This window comes from Anser brachyrhynchus, assembly GCF_964034855.1.
Source record: "Anser brachyrhynchus genome assembly, chromosome: Z".
In the NCBI taxonomy this organism is placed as follows: Eukaryota; Metazoa; Chordata; class Aves; order Anseriformes; family Anatidae; genus Anser; species Anser brachyrhynchus.
The window spans coordinates 64586609-64613879 of NC_137697.1; the positions used below are offsets into that span (position 1 = coordinate 64586609).

Here is a 27271-nt window from a genome sequence, read left to right on the forward strand (position 1 = left end):
GATTTGATCATACTTAAATGTGCCTCATATTGAGGCTTAAAAAAAAAATCAGTGAAGAGGTTAAATGCTATCAACCCCCCATATCACGGGGAGGGTACTCCATTATACAGGCCTACAGCTGGACTTCATGCTTCTGTAGATAACCCATTGAGACCAGTAGTACATCCAGTTTTCAGTCCTCCTCTCTCTCCACTTCCTAGTCTGTACTTCATCCGTTTGTCTATGAGGTTATGGGAAGCAGTGTCAAAAGCCTTGCCAAAGTCAATAAAAACAATATCCAGTACTTTCTTCTCATCTACCCAGTCAGCTGTATCATCACAGAATGCTATCAGCCTGGTTAAGCGTGATTTCCCATCATAAATCTGTGCCGACTACTTGCACTCCTTAATATGTTCTAAAATTGCTTCTGGCATTACTTGTTCCATCACCTTTCTGGGAATCAAGGTCAAGTTGACCATCCTGTGGTTCCTCAAATCCTCTTTCCTCAAGATAAGGGTTAAACTTGATCTCTTCCAGTCCTCAGGAACCTCCCATGAATCTCCTTGGTCTTTGACAGATAATCTAGAGTGGCCTTGAAACAACACCCAGCTCTCTCCGAAAGTGTCAGACGCATGGAATTCTGCATGGCCAGTTTGTTTAGGTGTTCCCTAACATAAACCTCCTCCGCTAAGGCTTCCTTGCCCTGTACTTTCCCACTGGTCTCAGGAGCCTTGGGGTGGCTGATGGCCAGTCTTACCAGTGAAAACCAAGACAAAGAAGGCAGTCAGTGCCTCAGCCTTCTTCATGTCCCTTATGACCAGGTCCTCGTTCCAAACCCTCTGCAGGCCCACATTTTCTCCAGTCATCCTTTTCCTGATGATTTTTTCTTGTCTTACGTGTCCTTCACTAGATCTATCTCCATATGGGCTTCGGCTTTCCTAACCATATCTCTGTATGGACAGTCTCTAAATTCATCCCAACACAATTCTTCATCTCTCTCTTGTGTGCTTTCTTTTCACAGCCAAGTTTTGTCAGGAGTTCCTCTTTAATCCATGCATGCTTTCTGCCACCTTTGCTCATTTTTCCTATTTTTAGGAACAGAAGGCTTGAGATCAGAGGAAGTGATCCTTGAAAACTGGCTACCCCTCCTGGACCACTCTTCTCTCCAGAACTGTATCCCATGGGATTTTTCTAAACAGATTCCTGGGCAAGCCAAAGTCCGCTCTCCTGAAGTTCTTCATTATGATACTTCCATTTGCTTTTTTCCCTTCCTTTCACTTTCAAGATCCTGAACTCTACCATCTTGTGGTCAATGTAGCCAAGGCTGTCCACAGCCTTTATATAACCAAATATTTCTTCCTGGTTTATAAGCATCAGGTCTAGCGAAACATCTCCTCACATAAGCTCATTACTTGTCTCAGGAAGGTATCATTACCCTCTGTGAGGAGCAGCACCTGCTAATGTGAGGCTTCCTGCAGGTGCTTGAAGGTGTTGCTACTTCATCTCCTACTTCTTCCTGACCACAGGCTTTGACAACCACCACCATGTCACTCATACATTGACTGACCCACTGCTCCTAACCCACAAGCTCTTGCTGGGATGGATCACTTTTAGCCCTGCTCTGTTTTTAGGGTCTTAACATAAAATATTTCTTGTTCATGTGCAGTTTATCAGTTTGATAAGTGCTTGTTTTCACATCATTGGTACATTTCAGGTTTTTCCTGTTAGTAATGCCATAGGTTATTTTTAGCATTTTATTCCCTTGTTTCCATGTCACAGTGACTTTTAAGTTAAGCACAAATGATCAAAATGATTCTCTTAAGTTAGAATGAGTTCAGATGCAAAGGAGATTGGGTGGATTAGTTCATTTGCAGCAGAGCAAAGCAGTCCTCAAATTCCTCTTTTCAGAGAGGCCTATTTTTTTCAGGAGAGGTCATAAAATTTCCTTAGAAGGTGAAATCATACACTGCTTGTAGCTGGACATGAAACAACACAAGGAAGAGTTCCTTGAAATGGTGCAAACACCCATTTGTTGCAGGTGCAGTCTTTCAAGTAGTCTCCCCTTTCAGTGTTTTCTGTATATCAAATTTAACCCTCATTCTTTGTGGAAATTAAGAGCATGTATCTATCACATGAAGGAATAATTGTCAGCATTCATCTTTCATGTATTCAAGAAGGATAAATTAGTGTTTGCAGTTAGAGGAACAGGGGACAATTAATATTATTTGTTTCCCAGCACAACCGGTTTGTTCAGCATCAATTAGCAATCTGTGGTGCAGGCAATAACCATCTCACAAAAATCCTTTGATTAAAAAAGCTAACGTCGTGCTCTGAGATCAATTTGTGTTATATACTTTCCACTTTATAGCAGTGTTTGTTGAATAAATTTCTTGTGATGTTTATCGGCGCGTGTGTCGCTTTCCTGCCCCACTGTCCCTAAATGGATTAAAGGAAGAGGCAGCCAGCCTCTTCACAGAACAGAGGCTCCCAGAGCCAGAAGAGAGGCTGGGTAGCTGTGTGCCCTTGCAGCAGGCTTGTGTGTGCTCTGAGCTGTGGTCTCAGCTTGTGATGGATCTCAAATGTGCAATGACATGAACAAAGAGCAAAGTGCTATACCATAGTACTGCCCAAATCCCCCGAAAGAGTGGAGGATTGCTCCTGGAGCAGTCCCACCCATTCTTCTTCTCCTGTTAGTGGGGGGCTGCTGCTGAAACACTCATTGATCACCATTGTCACTTTTGGCCTAGTAGAGGCTGAGTTCAGAGTGCAATGGGAGACTGTAGTGGTTATTGCTTTGCTGTGCAATTAGATCATTATATTGCCTAATGAGAGCATCCTTGCTCGTTTACTGTGCCATGCCTAGTGGAATTGTTAATGAAGAAAGGCCATGATAAATGGAGAAACCTGAACAGAGGGAAGTTTGAAGTCTAGCTGTTGCATTTCAAAATAATTGGAAATAAAATTAACAAGAATGAAGGTAGCAGGATTTTTTTCTTCAAGTGTGAGGGTCTTGTTTAAAAAATGCTGTCTTCAAACATAATTTTGGAAGAAGCTTTAATTCTGCAGAGTGTCTACTTAGAAAGTGACAATAAACAGTGAAACAGGAACAGGTGCATGAGACACAGCGTATCGGAGTTCCAGGTGGCTCCAGAAGGCCAGCAGGGTGTCACTGAAGTGCCCTTTCAAAGCACTTATTTGCTGCAGTGTTTCCTAAGAGTGCTTTCACAGCAGCACTAAGGTAGCCCACAATATGCTTCTTTCTGCCTGGGATTCTAGCAAGCTTTCTCCAGCCATCGCTTAGGTGTGGGGTGGTTTTGGGTTTTTTGTTTGTTTTTTTTTTGCTCTTCCAGTTTCATCTCTCCTTTTTAATCATTATATGACAAAGGATAATTTGATAGTGTGGTTCTTCAAATCTAAATGCCAATACTATTTGATAGCAAGAGGTTTTCAGTACCTTCTGCTGTACTATGCAATATTTCTAAACTGAAAGTGAAAGATGAAACTGGACTCCAGCATGCAGCATTAACAGACTGCCTGATGAACCGGTGGTGTGTACATTACAGCTGGTCTGTGTGGTTTTCTGTTAAGCCTTCAAGCATTTTAAGTCTGCAAGTCATCAGCTCCTACCCATTTTATCACATTATGATGTCTACAGGTTTGTTTATGAGCTGTTCATAACAGCTTTATTATGAGATTACACACTGTAACAGCAAAGTGTTGTTCTGCATTTGGTGCAGCTGCTTTCTTCTAGCTTTTCTACTGTTCCTTAATTTTATCCTGTTGCCTGCACCAGGTATTTTAAAGACTTTCTTCAGAAAGATACTCTCAGAATGTGCAGTGCTTTGTGAGCTGTTCTTGAAGGTGATGGCTTGGTTTTAGTTGTTGAACTGTTCAGTAATAAAGGCAGTCTTGAATGGTGAGGATGAAGAAGTGATGAAGTAAACACTATAGTCTCATAACAAAACCTTGCATAAAGCTATGATTACTTAAAATACTCTTCGTTGTTTCCTCCATGAATGTACACCTGTTTTAAATCGACAATGACAAAACAAAAAGGTTCAGCCTCAAGGCTTGTTATGAAGAAACAAATCAGTTGGTTAAAAGTAGGTTTTTAATAGTTCCATTGTACGCTTCCTGATCAGGTAGCTTTATGATTTGAGGGGTGTGTTATTGAAATACAATAATTGTTTTCATTCAGGTAAACAAACATTAAAGATATTTGATGGGAATGATGCAGTGAAACGCAATCAATTTCGACTGATTTCAGTTCCAAGGATTGCAAAAAATGAAGAAGTTGTGGTAAGATACCTGGTGAAGGTCAATATTACAGTTTCATAAAGGGGCAAATAATTATATATTGCAATAGTCAAAAGCTTATTTGTAAAAATGTAACTGAACAACAACAAAATCTGTGAGTGGTATAAAATATTTTAATGTAATTTGACTTCATGTAGTGCTCTTATTTTAGAATATCTGTAGATATTGTGGTTTAGATATGTGTAGCTTATGGGGCCCACAGTGTGTGCAGCAGAAAATGATATGTTCAGCAGTCATTCTTTTTCCTGCTGTGACACTAAAATCTGATTTTACTGATGTGAGCAATGCTGGATAACCGGCTCCTTAGATCTCATTCCTCTTCTGTAGTTTGAAGTCCTCATTAGCAGTTTGAAGTTCATGCTGGATAGCCACCACTACTGCACTGCAATTAATCAACTTTGAAGACTGAAGCATGCAGCGCTTACCTCCATTTGATTGTGAAAGTAATTAATTATTGATTACATAATGGCCACTCTCTAGCTGTTTCAGCACTTCATCTTGGGTGGAAACATGACTCAATCCGAAACTACATGTTCTGTACAGATTTTGATTTACTGGGCTGGACATAACTGGGTAGAGACCCCATGTTGTGCAGAATGAAGCCCAGAGGGAGTATGGGGAGGTGCACAGTAGGATGGTGAGGACTCCAAGTCAATAAAGAACTTGGCACACGGGTCTGGAGAATATATTAACTCAGAATTTTGATGATTTAAACTCATAGCTCGTTAAGATTGTTACCTTGCTAGCGTGCTCAAAATCAGCAGGGATTTTGAAAATGGCTTTTAATGTTCTGTATGTCAGTGGTGTCCAAGGAAAATTGAATAAGGTGCTGAAAACACTTTTATTTAGGACTACTCCTCGTCTTTAAAGCGTGTTTCATCAGACTGCTGCATACAATACCAGGGCAGATTAGTACCACTTTTCGTAAGTGACTTAGTGGGCTGTATTCATTGCAGAGTCCGTATGTGCAAAGTTGCTGCAGGCACGGGCCAGTAATGGATGTAATATTCCCCTGACTGCTTGCATCTCCCAAGTACAGCACCTTAACTTACTCTTCACAGATGTGTGGGTTCAGGGCAGCCTTGTGGTTGAGAGGCTCACTGATTTTCAGTGTCCCCTTAGTTCAAGAAGATAATGTGTTCAGAATTGGGCATAATCAAGTGTCATCTACCAATTTCCTTTTGGAGTAAATTTTGTGTGCACTCTATGTCAGTTGTATTGGTGCTGAATTTTTACTTTTGACTTGAATTTAAAATGACTATCACTAGACAAAAATATAATGTTCAAATTACTATTTTCCATTGATAATTTTTTATGTCGTCTACTAAAATTTATTTTTACAACATTGTTGTTGTTTTTTCCCTACTGTTCTGTGCTTAAAACATGTTGTAAAGGTTGATTCTGTAAGTAGGGTATTTATCAGTGTCTGCGGCTATGCAGGTATTATTGGTATCTTTTCAAGAAAATGTTAATTTATCTTTCTGTGTTGTAGGAGGCTGCTTTGAGGGCATACTACATAAATGATGACCAGCAGGAGTATGAGCTGCAGACCTTTACGCAGCAGGCGCTGCTGTCTGATGACGTTATCAACAGGAACGATGCTGCAGAGGACAGCAACTCAGGCTCAGTATTCCGAGAATCCGTTCCTGAAGCTTGGATCATTAGAGCCAAACCAAAGGATGAAGAAGTGATCAGAATTTATCCTGCCTGGCTGAAGTGAGTGCTTTCTTCCTCTCTTACAAGGTTATCCTGCTTAGCTAGCTATCCTGCTTTGTCCTCTGTAGTTTAGCATAGTGTGTTTCAGTCATTAAAATCTCACAAGTGTAACGGAGAATGTAGTTTTTTCTTTTGAACTAGAGGATACTTTTGTTTACTTTTCTGAATGAGCAATGCGCATATTATTCATTTCAGCATGTGGAAACCTGCTCACGGGTTTCTTAACATGCACACAACACGTGCAACTTGTGCAGTTCTATTACTGTACATTTGGCCAAAAAGATTCAACTTTATTTTAACTGTATATGTAAATAAATGAGTAAATGATGACAGATACATGTCAATTGAAAGCTTGACATTCTTGGAAGAATTATTAAATAGGAAGAATTTAGTGGGACTTCTGATATGAGAGTAGAAGTAAAATTAAAGGAAAAAAAAATCTGTTCCATTTACCACTAAGAGAATATACATTTTAAGCATACTTAGCAGTCAAAACAAGACTGTCTGATGACCTATTCATTTCTTAAAATCCATGGGATAAAATGTAAACACTTGGTCATTTTACTAATGTAACTATATTGCCAAACTTCACCAAAGACCTGGTTTTAGTTGTGTGTATAGTAAGAAACTCATTTGCAGTGCTACAGTTTTAATGACCAATTTCTTGAGAACTTGTGTCTTGTTCTTTGTCTGGTGTGGCTGAATTTGACATTAGACTCAGTGAGCATGTTTCTTCAGATAACACAATTTTCTTCCTAACTGACAGTAAATTTTCCATTTAGATAAAAAAAAAAAAAAAAAAGGGTTAGGTCAAATGATTGTCCTAAAAAAAAAAAAAAAGAAATATTTCTCTTTTCTGTCTAGGGTGGGAATGGCATACATTTCTCTACGAGTAAATAAGGAAAGCACTACACAGAGTGTGATCAAAGAAGTGCTCCCCTTACTTGGAAGGCAGGTAAACACAAGATAATACGTGTGTCCACATGCTACCTGAGTGACCCTGAAGTGGGAAGTGCATGTTTTCCTCTGTAGAAAAAATACTATCTGTCCATTTGACGTTAATATTGAGATTGTTAATTCCTGATAGTCTTTTGTGACTTCTATAAAACTTTCTGTGGTCTTGTTGGTGGACCTCGTTGCTCTGCACTGAAAGTTACCATCAGTCTTTCTGGGTCAAGCAAATTTACTTGTAAAAGCACAGTGATTCTTAGTATGCAGTGTATTTTTTCTGGTTGTATATGTCTTGAAATACTGAAAACACAGTTATATATAAATATATTGCTTATCTTGTTGGGAAACTTCATCAGTGGCTGTTAGGACAGTCACGCTTGTCTATGCAAAGAAAAAATTGAGACTGAATGGCACCTCCATGGTTTACCATCTGCATTCCTTCCAGCCTTGTTGGAAAACGATTAGATGCATCTTGTAATCTTGTAGATACACGTTTTCTGTGGAATATGATCTCTTTTTAGTCTTCCTGTCTGTCGTATAGCTGGTGCCAAGATAGCATGACTTTTAGGAAACATGTTAGTAGAATTTTTAAGTGTGCCAAGGCACTGGCAGTCTGAATCAGACACACAGCTGTGGAGGCTTGAAACTGTAGTGCGTGCATTTTGTTCACGAGTTTGAGTTTGTGAGTAGACCAGTGGATCAGCTGTTTCCTTCCAGGGAACAGTCATGCTCACAAAGGGCAACCACCTTCTTCTGAAGTTACTTACAGGGCACTTTGAAGCATGCATGTGGCTAACTGTTTGGAGCAGGTAACTGTGGTCTTCACGTATACACTGTAGTGCATGCAGCTCGCTTTGCATCGTGGGATGGTTCTAGGGTTTGGTTTCAGACCTTTTCTTCAAGTACTAAGGAGCTTTTAACAAAACTTGGAAATTCTTGTCTGAAACCTTGTCTCATCTGAAAAAAAGAAACTGTTGAACAAGAAAGCTAGGTACCATGTTTGAAAAAGGTCTTCATATCCCTGTATTTGGGAAGCTGTTTTGCAGTTGTGAGAGACTTAATTCCTTGGACCTCTTGCAGTTTCTCTAATACTGATAGTTTTTAAAGGACTTTCTCATTTGGCTGTATGAACATGCACGTATAGGAAATCTTTTTTAATATTCAGAATTTATCTATTCTAAAGATCCTCCAAATAGCTCTCATCAAATTCCAGGTAAAGCAGATGTTGGCAGTTGACAACTTTAAAACCACGCTTGCTTTTAACATCCATGCAAAGCAAGGTAATTTTTCCTTTGAATCTCAAGGCCTAAAATTAAGACTTCCTCAGTCCTGAGTGTCACATGTTTCCAGGATTGTAGTTATACTAGGAAGTGATTGAACTTTTGGCTTTTCTTTTCTGACTACAAGGGAATTGGATGTTCCCTGTGGTATAGCAGTACAATTTGGAGAAGTAACAGTGGCACACGAGGAGGGTTTCCTTCCATCAGTGCTGGTGGAATGCCCCAGGAGGTGAGGCCTGGTGAGCCTGGTTCCTGTCTGAACTTCTCAAATATCAGGTTCATTCCCCATCCTACATGCTGGCTGTGGAAGAACACTGTGGAAATAGCCTAGCTGAGCTGTTGGTCACTGAAGGGGGGTAAAGTTAACCGTGCTTTGTGGGCATTATTTCTCCACAGAGCTGCTAGGAGACCTCTGTAATTAAGAGCACACGAGCCTGACACCACATGTGGGAAGCTGAATGTGTAAAATAAAGATCATTCCTGACTTGGGAGGAGTGGGATAGAGGAAGAACATTGGGATGGATTTTAAAATGTTTAATTTACCATGGTTTGTTTGTGCAGTGGATACCATAATATCAATGTAAACATCTGGCAAAACAGTGTATCATTTAGAAACTACATTTACACGTTCCATCTTTTGGCAGACGGAGTGCCTCCAGAATTTCAAATTGGTAGAAGTGCTTATGGGCAGTAAGCAAGGTAAGTGAAGGGGCATTGACCAAAGGCACATCTGTAAGTGATCTTCTAGCACTTTCATTTTAACTTTTTTTTAAAGGGAGGGAGGTCTTTAAAAGCTGTGGACAAATTCAGACTGTGCAAAGCAACTTCATGGTCTTTCTTTGAATAATGAGTCTGCGTGGTCCTTAATGATAGATGTGTGAAGAGTTGTGAATTTTCCCAACATTTTGGTGTGTGTGTGTTTTTGGTTTTTTTTTTTTGTTTTTTTTTTTAATTTGATTGAGCCTGATAATAACTTGCACTGTTTTCAAACATGGTTAATGTTCTTTCTATCTCTAGTTCAGCGCATGGTCTTGGACAGTCAGGAACTGATTCTTAACAGACTCAAGGACATAAGAAAGGTAAACATGAAAGAGAAACATGATCTCTTTTTTATAGCAAGTTGGGAGTCCCCCTTCTTAGAGAAAAAATAGGTATTCAGTTACACCCCCAACTGGCTTATCTGTAGAGAAGCCAAGTGCTTGGACTGACGTTTGTTTCTATTTATGATACTCTCTAGGCATAGATGACATTATAGCTAAGTTCAGAACTATTTGGGATTTTGTTTCATAATATCTTTTTGCCAAATGTCATGTCATTTTTTATTATTATTATTTTGGTAGACTTCAATACGTCAGATGAATCAAACAAGATTTTACGTAGTGGAAAACAGCAAGTCCATTGTACGAGTAAATTTATTTATTGGTGGCCTTCCACCTCAGCTTTCTCCTGAAGAATACACAAATATTCTCAAGGATGAATTAGCTATCAAAAGTAAGTAAACAGGTGCACTTTGAGATCTATTCACCTGTACATAATTAAACATAGTAGCATCTATAGCTTCTTATTGTTTCTTTCATAATGTTTTTTGATGTCTTTTGAAGAATCAGTCTCTCATCTACTCTCATGGGAGCCTTTTTGTTTATTTTAGCATGTTGGTGGCTGCACAAGAGATGTGACAGCTTATTATTCAAATGATGATGTTACAGTACTGGAGTTATATGTGACTGTACAATATATGTGACTGTACAATATTTTTAGTGGAAAAACCTTTTTAAAAGTTAACTGAGCATACCTTACACCATTCAAATTATGGCAGTGCAATCTAATTCCATATGCATGAATATTCCTTACCTTTATTAATATCTGAACTTCTTGCATGAGCTGTTTTCTATACTGTCCATGTGCTTTGTCCCAGGTCACAGAGAAATAAGAGCTATGTGTGCACGCACATATGGACAAGCAGTCAGTGAAAAGAATTTATTTTCCTTTTTCAAAGTGTAATTGATTTTTCATAATACTCTTTCAACCAACTTGTTGTATAAACAGTGTCAGGAATGTGTCATCCTTTTTGTTTCAGGAAACGAAGTATTTTTCCCAATCTTTTATGTAACTTCAAGAGGAATTAAACTAAATGCCAGGAAGGATACATAGCCACCTTTTATGAAAATCAGTTTAGCTTTTCTAACTTGCAAAGTAAACTTAGAAGAGGGAAAGTGTTAGCTGGAGGTTCTCCCTATATTTGTATAACTTTTAATATTTATTTATATTATATTTACGTAACTTTTAAAAATATTTTAAATATTTACTCTAAATGTACCCAAGGTTTTATGTGTTTATATTTTTACCCTTTGCAGCAAATGTAGTATCTGTGAGTCATGTTTATCAAGCACAAGGTAAGCAATAAGATTTTAAGTATTGCCAACAATGTCTATTTTCAAAACTACAGTCTAATACTAGAGGTTCGAAGCTCAGAGTATGTGAATCTTACTGCATAAGCAAAAAGCCATTTAGATAAAACATAACCCAATATATTTATGAAGAGCATGGGATTAGTGTTGCCTTATTAATAAAAGGTAGGCTTCATGCCACCTATACAAGAAAGTGATGATAATCTGTCAGAGAAATGAGGTTTGAAATTGCACTTCAGCTGAATAGTGCTAACACTGCAGAACTCTTAAAAGCCCTTCAAATGCTCTCTCCTCATTGTGACTCTGAAACACAAAAATTTGGTGCTGCTCTTGAACTTGGTGGGACTGTTTTGTGGTCACTGTTTCTAGCACAATACTGAGCTGGGGTTCAGTGGGTGGAAATCTGAAGAAAATCGGTATACTCATCTCTGCATTCTTCCTTTGAATCTTCTGACTGGTTTTTGAGCTGTTGCTTTGCTTTCGCTGTATGAATGGTATTTCACTGAGGGCAGAGAAGCTGTAGGGCTGCTGAGAGTCACCAAAGCAGTGCCTCTGTGAAGCATTAGTGCAGTGGACAGGTGTGGGTCTGCATTTGGTACAGTTTCCAAAGAAATGCCTGAGATTTCTCTTGTATACATTCGGGTGTCCCCTTCCCCTTCCCACCCCCATCTTCCAATACAGGACCTAAACTGATTTAAAGATCTTAAAATGATTCTCAGATCAGATCCTTGTATGTAGTAATTCGTGTTGAGATATTGTCAGTGAATTGAACTACTAGATTTTTAATAATGAGATAGAATATGAAATTTGATAGTTTTGTCACTTGTATACCTTGAGAACAGCCTGTTAGGTATGATAAAGTGTATGGAAACAGATGATATTTCTGAAGTCCAAAGGAATTCTTAAATCTGTGTTAGTTTTCTGTTGAAGTTCATTATGTACTTGAGACTTTTAACAAAAATCTGGGGTGTGTTTGGGGTATGAAGAAAGGCTTAAAAACAAAGCAAAATGCCCAATTAATTCACTGACAACCAACAACCATGAGTGTTGTAGAGTAACGTTAACTGAAAGATATCCTAAGTAGATGTTTGCTGTGATTCAATATTGTTGATTTCCTATTAATAGAAAATATAAAAAATCATTCTAACACATCTTTACAGGTGCTGTCGTACTCGAAATTTCATGTTTTTCTGAAGCTGAAAGAATATATATGCTAGTTAAAGATACAACTGTCAATGACAAGCCTCTGAATGCTGTGGTGATTCCTGAAGTTATGGTAAGAGATGAAGTTGAACTTAAAATCGCATCTAAAAGAAAGAGCACTACCATCAACCTTTTTTTTTCCTTTTTTTTTTCCTGGAAATAAATAAAAAATGCATGTTGCTCAAGGAAGCCATACAATGAGTTTATATAACTAGTGTGATGAAGAAATAGTAATTGAGAGCTTGTACTTAATATACCTAATATACTACCGTGACTTAAGTCACTTGTCCTATTGAGTTGTGAAGAAGTGTGAGTATAACACACTCAAGGAAGGGTGCAGAGATGGTAGCCAGGCTCTTTCCAGTGATGACAAGAGGCAATGGGCAGAAACTGAGTATCAGGAATATCAGGAAGCACTTCATTTCTGTGAGGGTGATGGAGAACTGGCACAGGTTGGTCAGAGAGGCCGTGGAGTTTCCAGCTTTGGAGGTCTTCTAAAGCTGCCTGGAAGTGGTCCTGGGCACCCTACCCCAGGTGTCCCTGCTTAAGCAGGGGGTTGGACCAAATGACCTGCAGAGGTCCTTGGCAGCCTCAACCAGTCTGTGATTCTGTGAAAGACATATAGATACCCTAGTGGGATGAAATGACTGACATAGTTGAGATATGCAGCTTCATTGGTTTTAACATAACTGTGATGACTCAGTTAAAACATCTGACATCTGCCAGATGCTTTTGCCATACTTCCAGGATGCTACATTAACAATAATAATAAGAAGAAATTGGTCATTAAAGAACTTCATGAAGTTGGGCGTGGGGTGAATTTTCATTCTTGGTTTAAAGGGTGTGAGGCTGGTAGGGAAGAAGGAGCAGATACATCTTCCTTGGGGAGAGCAGCGTTACATAGTGGTCCTTGATCACTTCTAAGTCTGCAAGAGTTTGAGTAAAGCACTTGCCTTGACTTCACTGCTGTGAAAAATACTTTTTTCTTTTTTCCTTGACTGGTAAAAATCAATCATTTTGTCGAAATCTGCACCTCATGCAGACGTTAGACTGTGCAAGAGTCCTTTCACAGTTTCAGGCTTGGTTCTAATTTATTATTTTTCATGGCTACAAACCACTTTGCTATGAATCACTTAGGTTTATAATAGGCTTCATGTTAATAAGGCAGATTCAGGGTGTGAAGAGGGAAATGGTTGATTGAACAAAATGTTTTTGTACCAGGATGATGTAGGTTCTGTCCAGAAGACAGGGTAGCCATAATTACTTTCTATTGACCTGTTGTGTATCTTGCAGTTACTCTTTCTGGAGTTTTATTATGGCAAATGAACTGAGAATCTTGATTTGACTTGTTCTTTCGAACTGCATAGAAGTATGAAAGCTTCACAAAATACATTATTAGTGAGAACTGTGAGACAACTTCAGGTGGGAGGGTGTCAAGTTCAATATCAGGAGTAAGGCCATTAATTGCATACTTAAATGCCAGCTTTTCTATTTAAAGAGTCCTATGCTTGTCAAAGTTTTCTGATGGGAATTTCTTTTTATAGATAAGCAGATACTAGTGGCAGTGCTTTTGTTTAGCTTGCAATATTACAAACTATCCCTCCTCCAAAAAAGTGAAAGACTTGTTCTTGTGCGTGCATGGGTATTATGTTTTTGTGAGATCATTAGAAACTAATCTCCCCTCCCATCTAGGTTTCAACACTTTTTATCAGAAATAGAACAAAGATGGGAATGGTTTTGGATACTATCAGGGGAGGTCCCAGTCGACTGGCGGCTAGCAAATGTGACGCCCATCTACAAGAAGGGTCGGAGGGCAGACCCGGGGAACTATAGGCCTGGTAGTTTGACATCAGTGCCAGGGAAGCTCATGGAGCAGATTATCTTGCGTGTCATTAGGTGGCACTTGCAGGGCAAGCAGGCGATCAGGCCCAGTCAGCATGGGTTTATGAAAGGCAGGTCCTGCTTGACGAACCTGATCTCCTTCTATGACAAAGTGACACGCTTGGTGGATGAGGGAAAGGCTGTGGATGTGGTCTACATTGACTTCAGTAAGGCTTTTGACACTGTTTCCCACAACATTCTCCTTGAGAAACTCGCAGCTCTTGGCTTGGACTGGCGTACGCTTCATTGGGTTAGAAACTGGCTGGGTAGCCGGGCCCAAAGAGTTGTGGTGAATGGAGCCAAATCCAGTTGGAGGCCGGTCACTAGTGGAGTCCCCCAGGGCTCAGTACTGGGGCCAGTTCTCTTTAATATCTTTATCGATGACCTGGATGAGGGCGTCCAGTGCACCCTCAGTAAGTTTGCAGATGACACCAAGTTAGGTGCGTGTGTCGATCTGCTCGAGGGCAGGAAGGCTCTGCAGGAGGATCTGGGTAGGCTGGACCGATGGGCTGAGGCCAACTGTATGAAGTTCAACAAGGCCAAGTGCCGGGTCCTGCACCTGGGGCATAACCCCAAGCAGCGCTACAGGCTGGGAGATGAGTGGTTGGAAAGCTGCCTGGCAGAGAAGGACCTGGGAGTATTGGTTGACAGTCGGCTGAATATGAGCCAGCAGTGTGCTCAGGTGGCCAAGAAGGCCAACAGCATCCTGGCTTGCATAAGAAACAGTGTGGCTAGCAGGGCTAGGGAAGTGATTGTCCCCCTGTACTCGGCTCTGGTGAGGCCGCACCTCGAGTACTGTGTTCAGTTTTGGGCCCCTTGCTATAAGAAGGACGTCAAGGTACTCGAGAGAGTCCAGAGAAGGGCGACGAAGCTGGTGAGGGGTCTGGAGAACAAGTCTTACGAGGAGCGGCTGAGGGAGCTGGGGTTGTTCAGCCTGGAGAAGAGGAGGCTCAGGGGTGACCTTATCGCTCTCTATAGGTACCTTAAAGGAGTCGTTAGCAAGTTGGGGGTTGCTCTGTTCTCCCACGTGCCTGGTGACAGGACAAGGGGGAATGGGCTAAAGTTGTGCCAGGGGAGGTTTAGATTGGATATTAGGAAGAACTTCTTTACTGAAAGGGCTGTTAGGCATTGGAATGGGCTGCCCAGGGAAGTGGTTGAGTTACCATCCCTGGAGGTCTTTAAGAGACGTTTAGATGTTGAGCTTAGTGATATGGTTTAGTGGAGGACTTGTTAGTATTAGGTAAAAGAGGTTGGACTGGGTGATCTTGGAGGTCTCTTCCAACCTAGACGATTTGGTGATTCTGTGGTTGTTTAGGTAAATATGTTATGAGCCTAGATGTGGTGTATTGGTGTGTGAAGTTGAACATATCCACTCTGCTGCTGATGTGTCTGGGTTTCTGACATTACATATGTTTGATGTGAGCTTTTTGATGCCAGCAAAATGTAGATAATGCAGTCTTTTATCTGATGCAAGATACTTCTTAGAAACTCCATTTCAGGGGACTGATTGGATGAATTTCTGAGTATAAGAAGGAGAAAGAGGCTGTACATGTGCACATACATTTTCTTTCCATTTCAGCATGTATTGCTTATATCTCACTAAAATGAGCCAAGAGTTAATATGACTGATGTTTCAATTGTGGTTTGTCTGTGTCTAGGCCACACAGCTTTTGCTGTTCACTAATTACCCAGAGTAAACTGAAGAGTGATTGTTGACACTGTTTTGGTAGCCGTTGGACTGAATGACCTTCTGAGGTCCTTTCCAACCTAGATTAATTCTATTATCTTGTGATACTATTAGCTTTTGTTTATATAGTATGTACGTGATCATTTAAATGCAGCAACAGGAAATACTTGTACAAGAACTAAGCACAATATTAAACTTACACTCTTTTGACATTCCTCTTGTGGGAGAAATACAAAGAAATTGGGTATGAAGTAATAATGTGTAGCCTTAGAAGGAGAACTGCTGATAAATCAAAGGCCACGGTGTTTTGGCTAATGGCTTTTTCAACTTCAAACAAACAAAGCAAAACAACCCTTCTTAAAATCAATAGAAGCATAGAAGTGAATTAGTGGTTAGCATCTGCTTTGTGTTTTGTTAGTCATTTTTTTAGTCATTTTTCCAACGTGTGATTTACTTGCTCTGGTTTTGGTACACCTTCAAAAGAGTCAGCCTGGTTCTATTCTGGCATGTTCACATCTGCCAGAAGCAATTAGCCCTCTTCTTATCTTTTCTGATAAGTTTTAATACAGAATCAGTTTGATTCTGTACACAGAATAATGAATACAGAAGCAGTTTGATAACTGCTTATTAGAAAGTCAAGCAATTAGTGTGATCTGATGTTTCAATATCTTGGGCCTGCGAGAGTTTAATAAAATATGGTTTTGTTTCACAATATTTAAGTAAATGGATACTCTCTTTTTGTTACAGTGTGAAAAAAATACAGTCTTATAAAGTTGATCTGCTGTTGTGTTTAAGGGGTACTTCGTTCCAGTCTTGGGCAGCATAGAAGGGTGGAAGGCAGCACAGCACTGAAGCACTGATTTGATAGCTAACTCACCAGAACGGTTTCTGTAGCGTTTGCAGGCAAGGAGGTCATCAGACAGCTAGCTGTAACAAGCCAGTACCAGCACAGCAGGGGCAAGTGTTCATGGCTGGACCTCTAATCCCCCTTACCAGTGGAACGTGCTCTGATGAAAACCTAGCGTGGGGGGGAGGAAACCTAGTTGGGGGAGGAGGGAGAGGGTTCATTTCTATTGATCTCACAAAACATAATACCCATATTTGAGTTCCTTGAAAGAATTAGAAAGAAATTTCGGAGTTACCCAAGTGGGTGGAACCTTCCATTTCAGTCATTTGTACTAATTCTTCACAGGCATATGTCTGCTTAAAAGCATGATAGTTTAATCACCATCTTAGCCAAAACACCATGAAAGGTTACTTTCCACCTTTCTGCTACCTCCCCAGTTCCCCCAAAAGTCAAGAAATGATTCCTGGAGGTCCTGCTGTGTGGACAGAGCTGCCTCTCCAGCTGCTTTGACAGACCTTGCACGTCATTCTTCATCGGGTGCAGTGCCTCCTTTATGTCCGGGGGAGTCTTGTACGGGAGAGTCACAAGCCCTTGCACATGGGAGATGCTGCAGACAGCCTGCTTGTAAATGTTAAATTTACGTGTTGCTTAGAGATTTCCATCGTTCCTGGAAACAGCTCACCACCCTGGAAGATACGCCGTAATTGTCTTGCAGGCGGGCCCGTGGCACAGAACGCCTTGTTCTCTGTTGTCATTAGATGTGATTACACAGTGCGCACAACAGAGGGGGGATTAGCGTGAGCAATAAATATCCTGCCCCAGCCTGCAGCCACGTTGAGATAATCCTGACAAATTAAGCAATGCACAGTGACTGTCAGAGTGCCTAAATCACACATCCTCCGTTAGCTGGCTCTGAGAAACACGCAGTAAATTCCTTCCTGAACTCCAGCCAACACAAAGCCCCTCTGCAGACCTCTCTTCTCCAGCTGAGTGTGGAAGTCAAGACCAAAGGGGGCAGGGAGTCCTCGGGCGGTGAGTCACACCTCCCCTTCTCAGAGTGTCCCTGCAGGGCTTTAAGGGACCAGGAAAAACTCTGCAGCATCAGAGTGCTGTCCTGCAGCCATCTAGCAGAGGGGCCCGAGCCTTTTAGACAGCACCAGAGCAGCCTGGAAGCTTGTTCTCCTGGAATTTTTAACCCTACCAAGAAGTGATTGTTTTCTTAGAGATTGGTCCTTTCAGGGGTTTTTGCTTCTTACTCTTTTAACCACGAGTGGTGAGAAGCAAGTTAAATGTACGGGTAAGCACACTTGAGAGGACTTCTGTCCTTTCTAGGATACTTTGTTTAGTCTACATGGGTTCTTTCAGTCCTAAATGATTATAATTAAGGGATTTACATTAGAACATACTTGAGCAAAGATGGTTTTTTAGTGGTAGGACTATTCAGTTTACACTACGTGCAGATATTTTTTTAATTCCAGGCATCCTTTGCAGCTGGTTGAGACTCTTAGTAGCACTTAGGGTGAATGTTTCACTTTCTTTTATTTTTTGTACGGTATTGACACTTGGCAACTTGGAAATTTAGATGGCAGTTTTGTGGAAACTGTAAATACATATTTGCAACAACATATACTTGATTGGGTAAGATCTTACACACTTCGCAAAACACAGCTGTGCTTTTGACTGTCTTGAGATTTACCATGTCTCAAAAATCAGCGTGGTTCCCTGAAGTTCTTTGTGAATTATTTTAGTTGCTTGGGTTTAGAACCAATATGTAGAACTTGTCTGTAAAAGCGAGTAATATAAACATGTGATTAAAGTGTCACTTTAAATGTCTACAACCAATATTTTTTAAAGAATTGATTTCCTAAGAAAGAGAAGGTAATCAAACACTCTTGTCTGCATTCTAGTAGGGTATTTGTTCGACGTAAGCTTTGGGCTGGTTTCTTTTCTCTCGTTCTTTTATTGTTAAAGTTTTTATTTACTTTGAGCTGCAGAGCTGATTTTTTTTCCTGTTTTTTTCATTCACCTTCTCCCCCCAGCCTCCTTGTTTTATAAAATCCCACAAGTACCTGGGCATTGGACCAAGCCTGAGGTCTCAGATAGCCTGTATTGTTCAGAAAGTTAAAATGACTGGAGATCAAATTTAAGTAGTAAAAAAGAAGCTTTGAAGAGGAAGAGATGGGAAGTGGTCAGGTGGTAATGCAGGGCAGAGCAGAAGCTGGAAAAAGGAGCGTAGGAAGGGAACAGTTATCCAGTGGGAAGCAATGTTTCCTTTCAGCACTGCTCCACCTTTCGTTGCTGGCAGGATTTTAAAAGGAGTATTCATAACGGGATGTGGCAGATGACAGTGCGATAGCTGATGGAGTAACAAGGAGGGCTGTACTGAAAAGCCAGAGCTTTGCTTGCTCTTTTTATTAATGGCTGTGATGGCTTGAGGGGAGGAAGTCCGCCCCTCTCTTTGGGATGTGTGGATCCTTGAGCTGCTGACCTTACAATTCAAGAAGTATTTCCTTTTGGTGACAGTGGCATGCATTGTTTTGCTTAGGCTTCCACTGCTGGCTACAAATATCCTTCCCATGTACGTAACAGAAATGAACATATCACCCTTTTTGTACGTTGCACACACTTGAGGAAGTGCTTCCCCTCTTCCAGTGAAGCCTGAATGTGGAGGCAGGGGGCGTTTTGGCTTAGCAGCCTCCACAGTGTGGCATGAGGGTGGTTCCTCAGGAGAGCTTTCTCCTGAGGTTGTCTGCTCTTTTTGTCCTAGCATGGTTAAGGGTTGTCTGTCCTTGCATGGTCAGCAGTGCCACCTTTGTCTTGGCAGTTTCTGTTCCACCAGCAGCTAGAAACTGTTGGGCTCTTCTGGCTTGCTGTCAGCAAAAATATCCTTGTTTGACTTAATTTTTTGGAGTAAACATAAGCATATTCAAACCGGATGTCTCCGCTTAGCTGAATCTAAACCAGGAGGAAGGAAGGGGCAAGAGGAGATACATATTTCTCCTCCGTCAGCCTTCTTACCTGCTCACCTTCTCCTGGTGTGTTTTGTGCTTACCAGTCATGGCTGATGAAAGAGGATATTTCTCAGGCAGGCAGTGACACAGAGGAGAGATTTTTATGCAGCTGCGGGTATATTAACACAGAGGGTCAGTGCCCAGCCCTTTCAGGAAAGCACAGTTTGAGGAAATCTCTTGGATATTGGGACACCCCGAGCTATTTTCTAAGCCAGCTGACACATAGACAGTGATGTGGGTTATCTCAACATTGGATGCCAGTTTGCTTCCCCAGTTACTCGATTACATATCCTGATTTCTCTGTCCTGAGAATTGGTTCGCACCCCTGGTGGTTACGTACAGCCATCAGCTGAGGCACGATCTCCTCCCCTCTGTAGCTGTTGGTATCTCTTCGCATGTTTGTAAGCTGCTGTCATGCTGCTGCTTCACCACCCCCTGAATCATTCTTGTCTAAATTGCCTTATATTTAGCACAGTTGTTCTTTTCCCTGAATCCATCCTGTCAGCTGCGTGATGAATTGCTGTTCTCTGAATGCAGTCCAATTTGTAAATACAAATTACCATTACTTAGGGACTGTGGCAAACGTTTCTGTTTCGAAGCAAACTTGTTGAAATGGCCAACAGACTTTTTTAAGCTGTACCTGCCTCACAGCCCAGTAAAAACCCTAAACCCTGTGATAGGATGAATAAAAGGTGCCTTAGAGCGTTGTGGTCTGTCTAGAGTCATTTACAAATCGTGTTACAGGACGGTTGAAGGTCCAGCTGAAGACCAGTCTGGGGGAATGTTTCTGCTGATTGTGCCCCTGTGGTGAGTTGGCTGTCCCAGGAGATCCCTGGTGTGCCACCTGAAGGGACTTCCCTCAGAGTGGCTCCTGGAAGGGCAGCAGGATGCCCACAGTGCTCCTGTGCTTTGAGAGCCCTTCAGTGGTGACTGCAGCATGATGAGGATCCTATGATACAGGCACCAAACCTTTCTCATCCTACATGATTCTGAAAATTGCTTTATTCTTCACACTATTCTTCATCATAAAGCTCCATCACCTACTCAGCCCTGGTGAGGCCACACCTGGAGTCTTGTGTCCAGTTCTGGGCTCCCCAGCAGAAGAGGGACATGGAGCTACTGGAGCAAGTCCAAAGGAGAGCTAGGAAGATGATCAGAGGACTGGATCACCTGTCATACAAGGACAGGCTGAGAGAGCTGGGCCTGGTTAGCCTGGAAAGAGAAGGCTGAGGGGAGACCTCATCAATGTCTATAAATATCTAAAGGGAGAGTGTCAAGAGGATGGGACTAGGCTCTTTGGTTGTGCCCAGCAACAGGGCAAGAGGCAATGGGCACAATCTGAGGCACAGAAAGTTCCATCTGAATATGAGGGGGCACTTCTTTACTGTGAGGGTGACAGAGCACTGGAACAGGCTGCCCAGAGAGGCAGTGGAGTCTCCTTCTCTGGAGATACTCAAAACCTGCCTGGATACCATCATGAGCAATGTGCTCTAGGTGATCCTGCTCGGCAAGGGGTTGGACTAGATGATCTCCAGAGGTCCATTCCAGCCTCGGCCATTCTGTGATTTTGCAAACTTTTTTACTGGAAATGTGTAGGAAGGACTACTGATAGTGACTTCATTTTTAACATTAGGGCAGACTGTGTAGTTGGAGTGGGATAAGGAAACTTCATTCTCCCAGGAAGACAAAATCAGCAGCTAGCCTTGTCGATTGGGTGTTGAATCTTTTTATTTATTGAGTCCAGATTTTTTTACTAAGCATCAAGGAAATATCAGGAAATACTTTTGAGATGCAGTAGTAATTTTCCTGCCTAGTCATGGTTTTGGCTAATCCTTCTTTCTTTTCTTCATTCAGGCTTCCAAGATACCACAGAACTGCTGGCCTCTTCTTGTATTTGTGAATCCAAAAAGTGGTGGTTTAAAAGGTCGGGATCTGCTGTACAGTTTTAGGAAGCTGCTAAATCCACATCAGGTCTTTGAACTTACCAATGGTGGCCCTCTGCCTGGGTAAGTTGTAGTATTTTTAACATTTTTATCAATGTTATTTTGTTAGGAGTGTTTTTGGTTTTTGTTTTTTGTTTTAAGGAAGGATTAGATTCTCTTATTATGAAGATACAAATTTTTTATGTTTTGTGCCTGGAGACCAAAGTGGTGGATCAGTCTGTCCAGCTGGTTCTTACTTAAACAGACTTAAACTTTCAAGTTCTCTAAAGAAAACAGAGTAGTTCCTGATGTATATGCTAGTATCAAGTTAAATAGAGTCAAATCCTGGGAAAGTCATGCGTACTTTACAATAACGCAGGTCTAATAATCATTAAATATAAAAAGATTTTATAATCAAATGGGGACCAAAATAGAAATGTCTTGCCTTACAAGAATGCTCATTTTTTTGCTTTTATTTACTCTAATGTTTCATGGAAACTAAGAGGAAATTATAATAAAATTTTCTATCTTGACTCTTGAAACTTGGCCACAATTGCAGAATTAGCAGGGCCTGCCTGATCACAGCTGCAACATTTCTCAATACAAGGAACAGAACATAACGTGCTTGTAAGGGAGGCAGTAACCAATTACTTGATTTTATCAACACCATTTTGTCACCAACTTCATAAAACTGAAAGCAATGTTTGAAGCCTAGTCAGAGTAGCCTCATTACTTCAGTGCTGCTTTAACAAAGAACTGTTGTGATAAGACCCTCAAAACAAAAGCTTTCATGGAGAAATGCAGCTTATGCAGGAAGCAAGTAAAACAAGCTTCACAAACTTTTTTGTAAGAGCCGTGTAATTTTAATGTCTTTCTAATGTCGTTGAGGCTGCAACTTTGATAATTGGCTCATTTTGCTTTACCCATAAAATATTTCTGCAGCTTTATGGCAAATTGCTTCCACTTGTTTTTTGTTCCTTGTGAAATGAGAGTAAAAATTCCTTTGCAGGATGTTTTGGTATGTAGGATGAAAAGCCACGAAGGGTGAGTGTGAATGAAATAGTGCTATGAACAAGAAGTCCTATCAAAATACTACACTTACCATATAGAAATGACTAATTAGAAAACAAAAAAAAAAACTAAATTTCTACAAAGATTTAGAGAGTTCAAATGGAAACCATGAACAGTTAGATCTTTTCCTCTTTGGTGAGGAAAGAAGTGATTAACGATTGATCTCCACCTGAGAAAATGATAAAAGATTGTGATTTTCACTATTTGTAAACAGATCTATCTAAAAGTGTCTGTATTTCCACTCACTTTTTTGAAGTTGATCCTGAGACAGATGGTGAAAGGGGAAAAAATCCAGTAACAATGTCTTATCTTAACGTATGAAGAGACTTTGCTTTTTCTGTGTTACATTGTAATGCTTCTTTTCCCCTTTGTTTTGTTTCTCAATGGAGGTTTCACACGTTCTCCAAAGTCCCTTCTTTCCGAGTGCTGGTGTGTGGAGGCGATGGCACCGTGGGTTGGGTTCTTGGTGCCCTGGAGGAGATCAGACACAAGCTGGTGTGCTCAGAGCCCTCTGTTGCCATCTTACCTTTAGGAACAGGTGAGAATCGGGGCAAGCGCTAGCTTCAGGATTGTGTGGCACGTGCTGAAGTCCCAGACTTCTCACTCTTCATGTTTGTGTTTTGTTGTGTTTGGAAGTAGTAATTGCTGGTAAGAGCGACTCTCTTAGGCATAAGCTCTAAATAATGAACATAGAGACATGGACTTGAGGGCACAGAACAGAACAAAGACTAATCTTCCCAGGTAGCTCAGAGCTGTATTTAGCTTTTATTTTACTGCTAAAGTGGGGTTGAATTTAGCAGCTATTGAACCACATTCCTTAAATGTTTGTTTCCTAACGTAGTGGGTGAAAGATCTGATCTCTCATACCCAGCCTGAAGTTGTGCCTACCACATGAGTAAATGCACATTCTTCAGTAAATAGTTCCTTCATTTTGTCTCTTAAGACATTGTCCTTTTTGGTGGTGGTTCATGACAGAGGTATCGCCGGTCTCAGTGGGTAGGCTAACTCCCAGTGCAAGCACACTGCTGACTAGTCTGCTTGCAGTCTGTGGACTGGTATGGTGCTGGAAGTCCAGCTGGATCTCTACGTGAGGCTTTGTGCCTGGTTCTCATCCAGGTTTGTCTTCATGTATCCATCTGACAAACAACAGGGTTTTGTGGTGAGGATGCTATGACTCAGTTCTGGCAGGTGCTGGATAGCAAATGCAGTATCAGCTTGTCAACAAAACGTTGGTCACAGTTTGAGTGAAAAATGAGCAGCAGGGGTATGGCTATGGATGTGTCTGAGTGCCCAACTTCCCAACTCCATAACAGGTTTTTCCATTGTTTTTTATGATTTTTTTCACATGAGACAGCATGTCTGTATGTGACACAAAGCACATATGCAACCACAACAAAAAGATTTTTTCATGAGTTTTTTATGATTGTTAAATTTTCAGTCCAATTGTACTACTTCCATGACTTATTTCATAGAATTGTAGAACAGCTTGTGCTGGAAGGGACCTTAAAGATTACCCAGTTCCAAACTGCCCTGCAATGGGCAGGAATGCCACCCGCTAGGTCAGGTTGCCCAGGGTCTCCCCCATCTTGTAGAACAGGGCTAATACACTTTTTGATGCTTTTAGCTAGCTTACAAAATGTAGTCATATTTTGGGGTTCTTCATTGTTACCCAGGTAACGACTTAGGGAGAGTCTTACGCTGGGGAGCTGGCTACAGTGGGGAGGACCCCTACTCTATTTTGATTTCCGTGGACGAGGCAGACGACGTTCTTATGGATCGCTGGACTATCCTTTTGGATGCTGAAGAACCTGCTGATGGTGCGGAGAACGGTGTAGCAGAACCTGAGCCTCCAAAGGTGAGCTGGCCACTGTTCAGGTTTGACTCTTAAGAACTTTTGTTCTGTTGAGAGTGACGAGGAAGATAGATACTAGCACCATTTAATCTTTTATTGCTCTCTTATCTAGTGCTTGGGCCTTGCTGAGCTATTCTGTAGTGAACATAGCGTGCGTCCGGATCTGGTGTTTCAATTTGGGTAGGACTGGTTAGTTGCAGAGCACATTTCTTCATAGGTTGGCAAAAAGTATCTGAGAGAAGATCAATTAAAAGATATATGCAGCAGTGGCATGCCTATTTGCTTTGCTTAGGAGGACATATATTTCTCAAGTAAGAAAAACTTCTCAAAGAAAGCCAAAAACTTTCCAGAAGACTAGTGAAACTGGGGTGTTGACCAAAAAAAAACCCACCAACAAATTAAAAAAAAATAAAAAGAGGCTACTTTGATCTTTCCTGTTACAGATCAAAAAGTGACTGTAAATTGCAAAAACCTACAGAAATTAAATCCTTCTATCAACTTATTGCTATTGTGTGTCTATATATGCAGCATCTGTTTTATATTTTTGGAGTGAAACACCCTGGCCCTTGGTTTGTTTTACTTATTTCTGTTTAGGAAAATAAAAATGTTGTTTGTAGGTGGTGACTTCAGAGCTTTGTGTGGATACTAGTTCTGTTTATTTTCAGACAAAACCAAGAAATTGGATAGGAAATAGGTGACAAAAAGAAAGTAGAAAATTGTAATAATGGTAGCCCACATCAAAGATTTTAGTCCAGTTGCTGGAAAATCATAGACGTTGTGTCGGTGGGAGAATTTAAGTTGCTCCGGTTCCAGATATTTTTAACTTGGTGGAGGTGGGTTATCCTGATTTTGGCTGGGAACAAGTTAATTTTCCTCCTAGTAGCTGGTATGGTGCTGTGTTTAGGATGAGAATGATGCTGATAACACACTGATGTTTTTAGTTGTTGCAGAGCAGTGCTTACACAGAGCCAAGGCCTTTCCAGGTCCTCGTGCTGCCCCACCAGCGAGGAGACTGGGGGTGCACCAGGAGCTGGGAGGGGACACAGCCAGGACAGCTGGCCCAAATGGACTACAAGGATGTCTCGTACCATGTAGCATCATGCTCAGCAATAAATATAAATACAAAAAGGGGATCTTGTTTTCTTCCGATTCTCTCCCCAATCCTATTGGGCGTGGCTTGAGCACACGGCTGCGTGGTGCTGAGCTGCCTGCCACATTAACCCACAGCACAGGGGTAGATTTGCCCTGAGTGCCTGATGTGATTTTTAAAGATGAAAGGTGAGAGAGTCACGGGCTAGGATAGAAAAGCTGTGGAATGAGCTGGCAGGCAAAGGAAGAATCAATAGGAGAAAGAGTAGAAATCTGTAAAAAATTGCCACATGTAGAGCTATTTAAAATGCAGTTGAGTAGGTGAAGTCAAGGTCATCTAGTATAAGATGAAGTTAAGGAAAAGGATCTTCCCAATGATACCATGATAAGTTCCTGGTTGATGCCAAAAATAGTAGTGGTGTTAGCGTTTAGCAAGTCTTTTAGTTATTGCATAGAATCACTTGGAGAAGTTGGGTTGTCTTTGTTTCTGCATTTACTTTTATTTCTGCCTTTATTATATCTGTCTCTAGCAATTAAGATTAAATTTTGAAGTTGCTTAAAGTTTGGAATTAATAACTACACATATCAACAATTCTTTGTACAGCTTTATTTTTAGTGCAGTGTTTCTGGAAAATATTTTCCTAAATCTGTCAAGATGCAAATGACTTGGAAGAATCATCTGCAACTCTTGCTTTTGTTGAAAAGTTTTGGAACCTCTTTATTTATAAACGTAAGCCTTGAGCAAATAATACAACTCTTTTTTTCTTTTTTTTCGTTTTTTTTTGACAGATTGTACAGATGAATAATTACTGTGGTCTTGGCATTGATGCAGAGTTGAGCTTGGACTTCCATCATGCTAGAGAAGAAGAACCAGGGAAATTTAATAGCAGGTAATCCTGGGGGAAAACAGAGGTGAGGGATAAGTACTGTAGTACGATATAACTTCCAACTTACACTAAGGCTGATAATCTTGCTACAGGTATTCACAAATAATATTGCTTGAGATAAAGCAGACACAGGGAGGAATTAAAATAGCCATGAACTCTTAGATGCAGAATTTGTTTGGCTTTTCTTTTTTCTTTCTATTCCTTTTTTTTTTCCAAGAGAGAGCACCAGAGCAGTTTTTGTAAGCCCTGTCACTATTATTCAATATACTTATATGCCAAAAATGTCAATGTCAAATTCAGTGAAATTTCAAGATAGTGGAAATATCTCTTATTCAAAGCTTATAACGGGAGGGAAGGCAATGCTGCTACGTGAATATTAAACACAGCATACATTTCCCACCCTTGCTTACTGGTGTGTTAGCATCTGCATGCTGGTAATAATGATTTAGGAAGAAATCTCTGCATCTCAAGTGAAACAGAGTGATAAAAAAGGTGTGAAGAGAAACCTCCCTCATTCTGGCATGCAGATCATGCAATAATAGTACTTCTTTTTTTTTCCATAATCACTGAAATTGATGAGGAAAAAGAAAAAACACATTTGTTTAATTAATGAGTAGCTCTTTATAGAAATTGTTCTTGACTGCTCTTTATTCCCCCACACTTGTGAATAAATGTCCTCTAAGTTGTCCCTTGGTTGCCAGAACAAGCTATTACAACTGCACAGTATTGCAATCCCAACTATTAAGAATATTTTCTGACAGTTATGAGTGTAATAAAGTGAGGTCTTGCCTGTCTGTCAGTGTAGATGTTGCTCATGCACTTCCTAAAAAATTGAATAAAATACTGTTTGTGGTGTAAATTACTATTAGGACAACAGGCACTGGTTTTTATTTTCAGTCCAATGGATTAAAAACAGCATGGGTAATAAGTTTGCATATGGCAGTGCCTGTTTTAGTCCATTAAATTGTTCTGGACTTATTTTTGCAGTTAACATAAGTAAATCAGAGTTACACTCATTGTTCTTTTAAAATAAACTACTCTGACTTTGCAAGGCTGCAGCACTTTAAAAGATGTGTCTTTTTCTTACTGACACAGTATTTAAGAGTTATGCTTGGACATTTATTTCCCTATGTGCTTTTAATCTCTCAAATCTTTACCAGCCCATAATGT

The 27271-nt window shown here is 40.6% G+C and overlaps 1 protein-coding gene across 2 annotated transcripts in view; it reads left to right on the forward strand.

Annotated features, from left to right (window-relative positions):
• The window catches only part of DGKQ (diacylglycerol kinase theta), a 93155-nt gene that overhangs the window by 49785 nt on the left and 16099 nt on the right, over positions 1-27271 (forward strand). For both annotated transcript variants that reach the window (XM_080573045.1, XM_080573044.1), the window contains 12 exons: positions 4178-4278; positions 5789-6012; positions 6877-6967; positions 8888-8942; positions 9261-9322; positions 9584-9734; positions 10598-10636; positions 11812-11927; positions 21135-21286; positions 22663-22811; positions 23947-24128; positions 26004-26104. In XM_080573045.1, coding sequence (XP_080429171.1) covers positions 4178-4278; positions 5789-6012; positions 6877-6967; positions 8888-8942; positions 9261-9322; positions 9584-9734; positions 10598-10636; positions 11812-11927; positions 21135-21286; positions 22663-22811; positions 23947-24128; positions 26004-26104 — 1423 coding nt within the window. The remainder of the gene's footprint in view (positions 1-4177; positions 4279-5788; positions 6013-6876; positions 6968-8887; positions 8943-9260; positions 9323-9583; positions 9735-10597; positions 10637-11811; positions 11928-21134; positions 21287-22662; positions 22812-23946; positions 24129-26003; positions 26105-27271) is intronic.